The 13,009-nt window shown below is 42.1% G+C and overlaps 1 protein-coding gene across 1 annotated transcript; it reads right to left on the bottom strand.

Annotated features, from left to right (window-relative positions):
- Window positions 1-4,776: 4,776 nt before the first annotated feature.
- Window positions 4,777-12,495, bottom strand: ESX1 (ESX homeobox 1). The gene is made up of 4 exons (XM_015625921.2): window positions 12,066-12,495; window positions 11,952-11,997; window positions 7,102-7,388; window positions 4,777-6,189 (listed from the first exon to the last, which is right to left on the bottom strand). The coding sequence occupies exons 1-4, from the start codon at window positions 12,455-12,457 to the stop codon at window positions 5,964-5,966; spliced, it is 951 nt and encodes a 316-aa protein (XP_015481407.1). The 5' UTR covers window positions 12,458-12,495; the 3' UTR covers window positions 4,777-5,963.
- Between the last annotated feature and the right edge of the window lie 514 nt (window positions 12,496-13,009).

Here is a 13,009-nt window from a genome sequence, read left to right as displayed (position 1 = left end):
TTCTTGTCTTCTTTCACAAACATTAATCCCGTGATTTTTTATCAGTACAAAATAACCCTGGAGATAGGGCAGTCTGTGGATCAGCTTCTATGAAACTAGAAAACTGAAATTATTGTGTTTAATTGCGTGTGAAAGTCAACTTTTGTCAAAATCTCTAGCTGTGACTGGGTACTTACAAAATGCAATGTATTCTTTTCTTTAGCAGATCCCCTAAATACGTTTCACTGGCAACCCTTTTGAACCAGATGAAACTGTAATTCAAGCTGTCTTGTCTGCTTCTGCTTTAGTTCACAATAATGTCACTATGCTGCTCACACCAAAGGCTGAAGTTTTTATCTGTAACATCAGGTATCTTGTCCTAGCTTTTCTGCTGGTCATTTCTGATAATGTAGTTTTTATAAAATAAATAAACTCAACCAACAACCTAACCAAACCAACGTTCAGTTATATTTTAATATAAAAGTTTTGTTACTCAACCAGTGACTTTGCAAGCTCATCCCAATCTTCCAGTGGCTTCTCACCAGCCAGCACAGAGCAATTTTCCAGCTGAAGTACAGGAAACATTGCTGCAGCCAACAAATGAAGTTAATAGAGAGTATGATGTTCTTTCTGGGTTTTCCTCATATTTTTTGGTAAACTCAGTATGTTAATTGGTAAGGGCAGTGTGACCAGGGGCTGAGGAGAAGACAAGCAGCTGGGAGAGCTGCTGCTGTCAAGTCATGCCTGAGTTGCCTTGTGCTGTGGCTCCTCCACCTGCATCCTGTTCTCAGGCCTGGGTGGGGCAGGGGGGATGTCCAAAATCAGGGCAGACTGTGACACAACCCACTAGCTCGATTTCTTGTGAGTCCATATGACTATATGACTTGATTGACTATAAGATCTAGAGAAGTGCCCTGTCCTTAACTGTCCTTCATGCCTTTTGGGTGGCAGTGCAGCTGAAGTAACTGAGGTACAGGTGTGTGTGTGTGTATTAGCACAGGCTTCATCCTACGTGTGTCCTATGTGTGTTCTTGATGCAGCTTCCTGGGAAGCCATAAGGCAGACATTTGCTGTTAGGTAATTATATTGCTATATATTGTGCACTGTGCACAATCTCTCTTCCCCTCCCTTTTTTATTTCTTTTCTTTTGGCAGTGCAGGCTTTATCTGGTGATCCATGGTGTTTCACGATAATAATAGCAAAAAGGGAAAAAAAAGTTCTACTTTGAGGAAAAGCATCTGAAGTTTGGGGATGTTTCTCCCTTATGTTCCTTTTTCTTTGATTTCAGGCATCTTTCAGAGGATGAGCAAGCAGAGAAAAATTACTACCTGGCTGGAGGAGAGGAGTTCTGATTTACCTGGTTTAGATTAAAGTCAGCAGATTTCTGTTTCCAAATGGCAGTGCATTGGATTTCTTGCTCAGAATAAGGAAAAATGTAACATCCCACTCCACGGTTGGCAAATTTGCAGCAAGGACCCCATTGAAAGCTGGTGGCTTACATCTCATATAACTTGAAATAAAGGAGTCACTCACACATTCATAATCAATACAATTACTTCTACTTTACATGAATTAAGTAATTTGTATGGCATTACTGTTTGGGGCATTTGTATCCCTATTCAGAGCACTTCTTCAGTATTTCAGTCCCACTGATGGTAAAGGCAGGTGCATGCCAGTTACCCACAAAACCAAGGCAAAGCTCTATGGGGAAAGTCTTTTATGTCCATCTAGATTTGAATTTGTAGTCTCTTTCCAATTACTGTGCTAATTGTTTAAGAGATTGCTAGACTAAAAAAGTTTTTAATCACTAATCTGTTTTTGAAAGGAACTTATGGGCTCAAAACCTGAACTACATACTTCTTAAATTAATTTTCTTCGTGAATACTTCTTTCTCAATACAGATTTGTGAGTCAGAACACCCTACTGTGCTTGTTTCTTTGTCTTTTCTTCAAACACCTGGCCTATTATTCTCCTTTTTTTCCCCCCCAACAAAATCTCTCGCTCTTTGTAGGCAAGGTTCTGATGATATTATGTCAATGGAAATAAGGAAATTTATCCAACATCCTAAGGTACCAGAACTGAACTTGGACCAGAGAACAAACTGAAAAGATTTGACAGTTTAGCCAAATGTGAGTCCCCTAATAGAAATATTTATCAATGTTTCCTGAAGAGATACTAATATGCTTGCAGAACACCTCAAAAAATTGTGATGTGGAGGGTAAAGTCAAGAGGTTTAATTTGAAGATAAAAGTTTTTTTCTCAGTATTTGTAGAAGGTAGATGGGGTGGAATTGCATTGAGATTTCTCTGTGGCTTCGGAAATCCTCCCATATATTTTTGCTTTCAAGAAAATCAGATGAACCCAATAAACAACCAGGGCTTCAGGCCTCCTTCAGCTGAAATCTGTGCCAGGAAACAATTTTGATGTCACCCAGAGAAGGGTGACTGCAACCCTTCTTTATTCAGAAGAGAGGCATAGGGACAAATCCTCAGTCTCAATCCAGGTCATTGCAGGCTTTGCCTAAATTTGGACTAAAGAATTTAGTGCAGAAGGCAAGATAAAATGTCAGGAAATAGTTGCAATGTTCAGTGTGAGACATGCTCTGTAAAATGGTTGACTTTTTTAGGATATGGGAGGTTGCAGACCTTATTGTCCTGAGAAAAACTAGGAAAGCAGATGTCCCTGCTTGATTAATAGCAAAGGTGTTGACCCCATGTGCAGCTATGAAACTAGGCTGAAGGTTTTTCAGTTAATTGCTCCCCCACATTTTTTTAGATGTAATTTTAGTACTATATCCATAAAAGCTGGTAATTAAGCCTCTTTATGTAAAATTAAAACAGACTGAATAAGTAGACCTTCTTTCCTTGTGATATTTTATTATAAAGTAGTAGTAACTAACATGTAAAACTTTCTGAATTTTGGTTATGAGCACTCTGTGGTTCCTAAGCTGATTTCAAGTGTTGTCCTATGTATTTATGTTCATAATACCATTAGTTCTCACAGCTGGATTTCAAGTCACATGGAAGAATGGGAATTTCTTGGGAGGACTGGTTGAAGCAGGAAAAATGAAGTCACCTTAAAAGAAAATCTCTCTTCATTTCAAAGTAAACCCAGATGAAACATCAGGAAGCTGTGTTCTCTACCTGCACCTGTTGGGAACTGCTGATGATTGCAGACACTGGCTCCTGCCCAGATGGCACAGGAATGGCAGCTCCTCCTTAACCAGGAACAAAATCTTTGCTCTTCTGCCATGTGCCAAATTTGGCACAGTAGCTTGGAGCTGCAGAGCCTTACAGAAGTGTACACCAAAGGAGACAGTCTTGGCCCCAGTGTGACATTGGGAAGAGTTCACAGCTGCCAGGGGAGTGGTACCCAGCAGGTGCTTGGCTGTGTTCTCAGTAGGAGAGGAGGATGTCTTGGAGAGGCATGCCCTCTTGTAAGGAGAATTAGGACAAAGCAACACCCAGACTGCCAAGGCTTTAGGAACTGACCCTGCTGTCCAGCCCTGCAGTTCCTACAGTGGTGCTGAAGTGGCTGTGTGTGCTGGGTGGAGGTAGCAGCTCCCAGCTCTGGCAGGAGCTGTCATGCATGTGAGTGAAGTTACTTGCCCTCTTGTTTAATTGCTGTCTCTGAAATTATTTCTAGCCATAGCTATTGGAAAAACTTTGTAGATGGATAAAAGTTATTTGTGATGTAACTGCTGAAATTTAACTTGTGAATTTGATTCCCCCATACCTGAGTGAGGTATCTGTGGCCCTCTGGATGAAGATTTTGGTGATAACACAGGACCTACTATTTCATACAATATATTACATGAGCCTTCAGCTCTTATTTTTCATATGCTGCTTCCGGTGAACTTGTCTAGAAATGGAATTTGGCAAAAATACCCAAGTTTTATTATTATTCCAGAGTTCTTTTCTTAATGGCTCATGGCAAATGCAGAACAGTTTCTGCTACTTTAAATGAAACAGTGAGTCTCCTTTCCTGCAGAACCTCTCTGCATTGCAAGAGAGAGACACTGGTGGCAAGGAAAGATACCACAGAAGCTTGTACAGAACAGGAGTTGTGTAATGACAGTTTTCAAGCCATTAACCTACTTAAAAGGTTTATTTGGAACAAACTCAACACTTGAGTGGATACCTTGTTGTGCTGCCAGTTGGCAGCCTGGGCCATGAGAGTGGACTGGTGGAAGCAAATAGCTGTTGTGGAAGAAACACACTCAAACTTTGTGTGAGAGGTCCTGCTTACTTCTCTTCCCCAGTCTCTTGCTGCCTGACACACAGCACAGCCCTGCTGTAACTTGAGTAGGGAGCTGGCTTTTCTTAATAGCTGAAATTCTGCCTTCTCCTGCCTGTGCTACCAAAGAGGTCTATGAACCCAAATAGAAATACTTCCACTCTTGTGGAAAGTGATGAGTATTTGTGTTCGACTCAGCAGACTTCCTTCTTCCTTGTCCTGGAGCTAAGTACAAGCTTGGTGCAGTCTCCAGAAGCAGCAGCAATGTAGCTGGAGCTCTGCACCTCAAACTCTAGCTGAGAACACAACTGTGTAGTCTTAAGAGTAGGCCTAGAGCTGCCTTGTGAAAGAAGTTCTAAAATACACAAAATCTTTTCAGTGTGAATGTGTTTGAGAAAACAGTCAGCATCAGTGGAGGAGTTCCATGCTGTCCCATCAACCACAGGAATAGTTTGCTTGGTCCTTTGCTACAGGTGTGGGAAAGGTGACCTCCATGTGCAGCCAACTGTTGGTCTTTCTTTTGTTGCTGTGAAGCAAAAATTAGCACTTATATAACTCTGCCAGAGTTGTGTTTGTTTAATGAGTCCTCACAACAGCCCTGTGAGGTAGGCGAGTGAGAAAGAGGAAACGATGACCTATCCTCACTTTTTACTGAAGCACCAGGAGGATACTACATATCCTCACTTTACACTAAAACATCAGACCTGTGGAGAGTTCTTCTCAGTCCCATGCCCTGTATGGGGAAATTCAGCAAAGACTTTAAAATGACCTGTCGTGGAGTCCAGGGTTGTGATGGACTGTAGACTCCTGCTCAGTAAGGCCTCTGTTTCCACTCATTTCAACATTGGTCCAAGGAAGAATTTAACACTTCACACTGAGTATTCATTTAAACTCTGAAACTACTCAAGGCATGAAATGTCTCAAAATATACAAGTAATCTGTTAACCCACTGATCTGGTAAGGTGTGCCAGAAAGCTTGCTAAAAGTATTCAGCAACCTCCTATTTACAGCTATAAGCTACTGATTGACATGTATGTACATACACAGAGAGCTACACACAATTACTGCACACTGCTAACCTACATTCACAGGATACAGTTCATGTACAGAGGTTAAACTTTCATAGTTAAAACATTGCCACCCTGAACATAAAGAAAACTTCTTTTTTTTTTTTTAAATTTGAAACAAGGTACTCTTTACACAAACCTAGTTCTGAATGAAAAGACCATACTGAAAATAGTCCTCATCTTGTTCCTGCTAAGTTTGTCTAGAATGCAATATTTCACTGGCATTTGCACTTCAACATGAAGCATGGTCTCCAAGTTAATAACTGTGTACTGGTCCTCAAGTACTGCATGTAAGAGTTCCTCCTGAGAAGTTAAGACTTGCTTAGAAAAGTGGTTACTCCTACAAAGAATTTGGAGCCTTTGGACTATCTTCTGGTGAGTTCAGTGATTTCAAAGCTTCACATACATGTTAGCCTGATTTACAATGATGAGATAGTTCCTGCTTCTGTTTCTGCTGTGCAAGAAATTATACAAGCCAATTTACCACCTGATTTTGTGTTGTAATGCAGGAAAACAATGTTTAGCAGGTTTATTTCCTTTCAGTCTGTTACTGAAGCTGCAGGAAATAGAGCTCTGTGTGTGTGTGTGTTTTCTTTTTTTAAATGTGTCTCTCTAATGAGAGCTACTTATTGGAGAAGGCATTCACTTTCCCCTCCGTGGCTGTAGTCTGTGGGAGAGCTCCTAACAAAGTTCTTTGTTAGTGTTTGTAAGACTGGAGATGAGGTTTAATTGAGGGATTTGTGCTGAATGTTCCTTCGCTTTGAGTCTTAGTGCTGCAATGCTTGACGTTTTCCTTTCAACTGCTGCTGGATCAGTGAAGGCAGTGAGAACAGGGTCTGACGGGGGTCCAGGAGCTTTCATTAGTACTGAAGCTGTTGTCACGAGAGGATTTAAAGCATTGAGAAACCTGTATTTGAAAGAAGTCAATATTATCCAAATTAAGAATTGTTTTGGAGAACAAATACTTACTGAGTTGCAGCTTTCCCCCACCAAAGTATTAGTAAAAAAAACAACAAGTATTAGGAAAAAAAGTTCCAAAATTTCCAGTTTCTTCCAAATATAGATTTTTTTAGCTTTATTTTGCAGTATAGCATCTTGCCCTTAAAAAATAAAAAAAAGCAGAAAATCCCACCCTAAATAAAAACCAAAACACTTTTAAATTAAATGAACAAGAGATGATTAGGCATGGCATGCAGATATCTAATCCATCAACCATTTGCTTAACCCCTCATGCTAAATCCTTTCTAAACAAACCTTGGATGCTGTAGATCAGCCTGTTCTGTGAAAGCAATAAACCACCCCATAAAAAGACCAATTTATATAGCTGTTTATGCAGACAGATTGTTCAGATCAGTTGATTCAAGGTGAAAAGCATTTGTTAGTTTGTTAAGGTAGTACTAAGATACAAGCTCTAATTTCAGCAAGAGTGCTATCTTCTATTTCTTTATATATTTGTATATACTTATATATAATACATAATGTATTTACATATTTTATATATAATGTATTTATTCTTGAGAGAGAGTGAGAGAAAAGGATGGAGCTGCAGCCACACAGGTCACAGCAGTCTGTATGAAGATTAGAGTTCAGTGAGACCAAAATTGCAATAAGTATGCCAAATTTGTCTTCATAAAGCAATTACACATTCAGATTTTATTAGCATGACTTAAACCCAAATCTTGCTATTCCTAATCAAGAGATCCTACACAGGAACTAACCCTTTTTAGTAAGTTTATTGAGAACATGCGAGTAGCAAAATAATATAAATGCAACATTTTTAACAGTTTTGAGACTGAGAAAAAAGAAAATTATTCTATACCTTCCAAAATGTGGATTTAATATAGGATTTCTGAAGAGGGAAGTCCATGTAAGACTGCTGAGGCCAAATGGCCCTAAGGTTGAAGGACTGAAAGCTGGGGACATGGATGGCACAGCCAATGTTGAAAGAGGCATTGACCTCCACGTGTGATCTAGGAGGGGAGAATGACTCAGTGGAACATCCAAAAATAGACCAAGTGGGTGTGTTAAGGAGATTCCCGGAACAGTCCCCAGAATTTCATTTTTTTCACGTTTCCTCCACTTTGCCCTTCTGTTTTGGAACCAGACCTTAAATAAGAAATTATAAAGGCATTAGCTGAACTTACTCTGCAGTTTGTCTTACCAAATACCACAGCACATATTGATATGGATGGCAAAATAATTACTGTTAAACCAAGCTTCACTTCTTTAATATAAAAAAGTTCTTTTCATAAATGCCTTATTGGGTTTATTACAAAATAAATTACTTTTAAATATTGTAAATTTGACTACTTTCTGACTGAAGAGTCACATATGTTTTAAAGTCATTGTAATATATTAACTTACCACCCGAAATGCAAGAGCAATTATTAGAAATGATCATTCTTCCTTTCATAACCTATTTATTAAATTTCAACAAAGCCATTCAACAGGTGGCAATTATAATACAATACAAAAATGGTTTTCCAAGTGTTTTAAATAGCATCTACAGTATTTAAAAAATCAGGTTTTGGGAGACCCAGCTTGCTTTACCTCAGCCAATGCCCTTTGAGCATTTCCAGCAGTGTAACTTACCTTCAGGTGCTTAAATAACACCAAGTGTGTTTGGGAGAAAAGCCCTCCACACACCGGGGCGCTGATCCCCAAACAAGGCTGCAGCATGCCCCAGCCTTGCTGTGCCGAGCCTGTTGTTGTTTCTCTCAGTCAGCAACAATTGACTTTTTCAATGCACTTGCTCTGGGGTTCTCAGGATCCAGCTGAAGAAGTACTGTGCTAGTCCTTTCATTGCATGCAGTATTTTTACACTGGGAAGTTGCTGTTCTCCTGGAAGAGGGATTTCTACCCCTTGGGTTACCTGTGTAACTCAGAACTATCTCACTCACAGGCAGTCAGCAGAGGGAGGTGTGCTCAGCAGAAAGTCAGAACATCAAAATTTTGAAGTTGGTACTTGAAATTCTTGAGTGTTAAGACTCATTTTTTTGTCTGTCCTGCAGCAACCTTCAGCTTTCAATAGTCAGATGTCTTACAAAGGAATATCTGAACCTGTGAAATGCCAGGCAGCTATGCCTGCATGGCAGTGAGGACCAGATATTCCATCAGTATTAGTCCAAGACAGGGGTCTGGTAGGGAAAACTAAATTGATGGGATCAGATGATTTAAATCACTGTTAACCAATAATCCCAAGTATTGCTAAGTGGAGATATTGGTAAGATAATATTGGTAAAATCTCACAGGAGAAGACCACCAACTCAAAGGTGTTAGTGCTTCCTATGAAAAAAATCCAGTTAAAAAGGCAATAACTGTCTCACACTGAGATATGCAGATTCATACAGCCATTCCTAAAAAGGATAAATGCTGCAAGGGTCCATGTCCTTACTAAATCTTAGCACTGTTCTTCAATCTGTTCTTCATGAAGAAGCCTAACACAAAATTAAATATCTGCTTTTTTATGCTTTCTCCATTCTAAAGTAAATCCATTGGATCACTCAGAGATGCAATTTGACTACAAAATATTTCTTTTTAAAGTTACAGGTAATTTTGAGCTTAACCCCAAAAGTTAATAATCTCTCAGATTTTGTATTTCTCAAACTGGAAGGAAATACCAGCATAGATATCTAATAATTACTGTTAGAAAAAAGCTGGCTTTCCTTTCCTTATTGGTACAAACTCATCAGTTCCAGTGATAACAGGAGTAGACCAATGCCTCATACCTTAGACTGACATGACAAACAGCTTTCAAATTTTACTGCACACATTATAGTCATTAACATTCAGATTAGTCATCTTGAACCTTTTGTTAATAATTTTTCCTTTGCTTCTGATAAAAGGCTTAACTTGCCTTTATTATGTTTTCAGACACATCTGAAGTAACAAACTAACCATAACAGAAACTACTATACCAGTCTTAAGATTTTTATGACTGTAATATCAATGGCAAAATACTCTAGAAAAAAAGTATTGCTTAATCCTCAAAAATAAGTTTTAAACCATCAAGTCTTGAATTGCATGCTAAATATTACCCAGATTATATTTGCAATCACTAGCATCGTGCATATCTGACAAGAGATTCGGGTCTTCTATAAAAGAAAAGGTGAGCATGTAAAATTGGATTGTTTTCTTGCTGTAATTTTCTTTAAAAAAAATTATCCTATTTAATTGATGTAATACCTAATTATGCTAAAAAGATATATAGATGTGCATAACTGCATTGTGTTTCTGCTGTAAGTGAATAAGGGGATCGTAATGAGAAAATATGACAAAGATGTCTAGATCAGTTATATCTGTGAGCCAGTGTCTTAAAACTGATGCAGTTTATGGCAATGAAATACCCATGAAACCTTTTACCCCTCACGTTAAACAAGATAAAAAATTCCTTTAACTTTTTCTTATTTTCTTCCCATCCTAACAATATGAATAATGAGAAACATGAAGGGCAACAACAGATGCAAAAACCATTGAAGAGCAATCCCAACATAGCTCCAGGTTATAAAAAGGTTTTGCAGACTCTCTGACTACCTCTTTCCCAAGGTAAGGAATGCCCCATCTTCCTTATTCTATTAAAGTACATAAGGGGTTGTTGGGTGAGGGGGATCTCTTTGAAATGATGATGGAATGAGCATACATTCATGCCATTTTTTTCTTATTTGTTCACTTTTATGTAAGACTCAAAAGGCAAGAGGAGGAACAATGCAGTGGCTGGTACCCATTTCAGCTGGTTGTCAGAGGGCTCTCCCCAGAGAAGCAAACCTCCATTTGTAAAACACACTGAGGTGAAGAAATGGTCTGACTGCATTGGGTAAGATTAATTTCTTGAGTTTACACTTTACTAAGTAAAGAAATGCTGCTTTCCATGTCAGCTGATTTAGCCAGGTACCATGGGAGAGAATTGGAAAACTTCATCTTACACAGGATGCCCTATAGAGCAGCTATGAGCATGAGCATATGTGGCAAGTATTTGGTAATTATGGCCATTTAAGTACAGTGCATCAGTGCTATTCCTACCCATCCCCTTCCCTCCAGGCTGAGCCCAGATTCCCACAGGATAGGAGCTGGGGCTTGGCTCTGTGCACTGCAAGCTCACACTAAATAACTGCGCTGACTCTGTGCTCCTTACTCAGGAGACTTGTGTGAGATCTAACATATTAATGAGGCAATGAGCTACCAGGAACAGCTCTTTGCAGCTCCTTCCATCTACTGCACATACATCAACTCTGTTATTTTTCTTGTTAATTCATTTTTGGCTCCATCAAACACAAATGTTTCCACTTTTCTTTTTTTAGATGAGTCATTCAAAGATGAGTTGCTCTTTGCCATGTACCACTGCACCATTCCTTCACAGGTTCTACAGAAAATGTACCCCACAAAGGGAATGTACCAGTTAAAGTAACAGCTTTTCACCCATGTCTTTTTCATTGTAAAATGCCATGTGCAATTGTCAGAGACTGGGGCATGTCAGTGGCTAGAGGTTTTAGTCATTGTTGGTGTTAGGAAGAGTGGAGGGTACATAATTTCCCCTATGTCCACAAAAGAGAGCTGAAAAGCTCATCTAGGTATTTGAGTCAATTATAAAGTACTATTCATACTTTTAATGCCTTTTAAAAAGGTGGTGCATATTAAAATAAAAAGCTAAAAAGTTTCAGTTTTGCAGACTGAAACTGTGGTGTGAACCATCGCAGATCCAGTGACTGGAGTAATGACAAAGTATCCAAACAAGGATCTGGCATTAACAATATCAAAGCTATGCAGTAGTAAGCAGGACTGTCACACTGAGCAGCTGCACCAGTTCTCAGTCTTTCATAAGTAGGCACATACCCAGAGTTGTGCTGGAACAGTCAATATCTGATCTACAGCACAAGCCAAATCTAGTACAATTGTCATTTGCAGCTTATAAATACTTGAAAGCCTTCACACCTTCTGAAACAACTTTTAAAATTTTTTAAAATTTTTTTTTTAGGCTATAGTTTCTGTACAAAAAGGGGATTTCATGGTTATGAAGAGATGAATCCAAAGAAAAGGGGTTTCAATGAATATTGTTAAGCAGGAGTGAACAGAGTCAGGAAAAGTTACTAAGGGTCGTTTGTAGTCTGAGCAAACTGCAGCCCACAAGTGATTCGTGTCTGTCTGAGTGTGCTGAAGTTCTACAGGCACTGCTGCACTCGCAGCCCAGCTCGGCATAAAATTCTCCTGGACAAGACCTGACTGTCATATATGAATGCCAAATAAATCTTTCATTTTTTTTAGCCACTCATTTAGAAGTGTGACTGTTTTATTGAGCTAAGTTAGACCAAGAGAAGGATGTTAACTCTGCAGCCTCAGTACTTAACTTTAGACGCCTCACAGAACCCTTCATTTTCTGGGAACAACCTAATTTATTCTTTTTTAATCCTCTTTTAAAACTGAGGAGACAGTACCTGCCTTTCGACCCATGAAAGCGGCAGCACAAGCGGGGCAGAAGCGTAACCTGGGAATGTTCTTGAGCCTCCGCTTCCCCGCCGCGGAGGGAGCGCTCCCCTCCCGCGTCCCTTCAGCACCACCCGCCGCGGACAGGACGCGAGCCCGGCACCGCCGCCGTTCCCTTCTCGCCCGGCTGGACAAGAGCGAAAACCCGCTGTGTTCAACCTCCTCTGGCCCCTCGTCCCCTCCGGCACTCACCTGCACCCGGGCTTCCGTCAGGTCAAGGCGCAGGGCCAGCTCCTCTCTGCGGGAGGAACACACAGTTAGAGCCGGAGCTCGCCCGCCGCCCGGCACGGCCCCGCCCGCCGCTACCTGGTGAACACGTCGGGGTAGTGGGACTTGCAGAAGGCGCGCTCCAGCTCCTCCAGCTGGAACGTGCTGAACGTGGTGCGGTACCGCCGCTGCTTCCTCTTGGCCGGACCCGGTGCCTCGGAGCCGGGCGGGCGCTCCTCCGCCTGCGGCTCCTCCGCGGGGCTGCGCGCTCGGCCGGGCCGCGGCGTCTCCGCGCGTTCCGCGCCTGCGGGAGACAACCGGGGACTTACCGGGGCTGGGGGCGTGGAGCGACCCCGCTGCCTCTCACCGTGCCACGCTCCCCGCCGCCCCTCACCGTGCCGGCCCGCGGCGGGGCCCCGGCCCAGGATGCTGTCGATGAAGTAGGAGGTGAGGAGGTGCAGGGCCGGCGGGGCGGGGGCCGCGCTCTGCATGGCTGCGGGCAGGGCCCCCGCGCCGCGCCGCGTTTTATGGGCGCGGGCAGCGCCCGGCTCGGCGCCCCGGCATTAGCATTTCATTAACGCGTGGCGTCAAGGCCGGGGGTGGGACGAGCCGTGCCCCGCTCGCCGCGCAGGAGCCGGGCCGCCTCCCCCGGGCGGGCGCAGAGAGCCGCCCCATCGGGGCTGCCCTACGGCTCACGGCCCCGGGGCCTTACCGGCCGCTCCCTCCGCTCCCGCAGGCCGGAGGGAACTTTTTCAAGCCTCGTTCGGGGGCGCGGAGCGGCTGCGGTGAAGTTGTGCCGTGCCCGGCTCCTCCAGAGCTGCGGCTGGGTCCGCGGTGAGGCTGAGAGACCCCGGCTGAGACCCGGCAGTGAGGGAAAAGTCACCAGTGTTTACCTTTATTGCTCCTGATGAGCTTACACTTGTTGAATTCAGCTTTTTAAGGCTGACCTTGCAAAGTACTGTGTGCCGGCAGGAGAACAGAAAGTGCACAAACCCCTGGAAGACTTCAGTCCTTTTTCCTGGAGATCTCTAATTCCACTCCTG

Source organism: Parus major, chromosome 4A (genome assembly GCF_001522545.3).
Source record: "Parus major isolate Abel chromosome 4A, Parus_major1.1, whole genome shotgun sequence".
Taxonomy (NCBI): Eukaryota; Metazoa; Chordata; class Aves; order Passeriformes; family Paridae; genus Parus; species Parus major.
This window is presented reverse-complemented; position numbering and strand designations above follow the sequence as displayed.

What these genes read in the sequence shown, in the direction of transcription:
- ESX1 (XM_015625921.2), bottom strand. Translation starts at nt 12,457, where the DNA reads ATGCAGAGCGCGGCCCCCGCCCCGCCGGCCCTGCACCTCCTCACCTCC. An exon ending in TACCCCGACGTGTTCACCAG is followed by an intron (nt 11,998 to 12,065) that starts GTAGCGGCGGGC and finishes TTCCTCCCGCAG; the next exon opens with AGAGGAGCTGGCCCTGCGCC. An exon ending in TGACGGAAGCCCGGGTGCAG is followed by an intron (nt 7,389 to 11,951) that starts GTGAGTGCCGGA and finishes TTCTTATTTAAG; the next exon opens with GTCTGGTTCCAAAACAGAAG.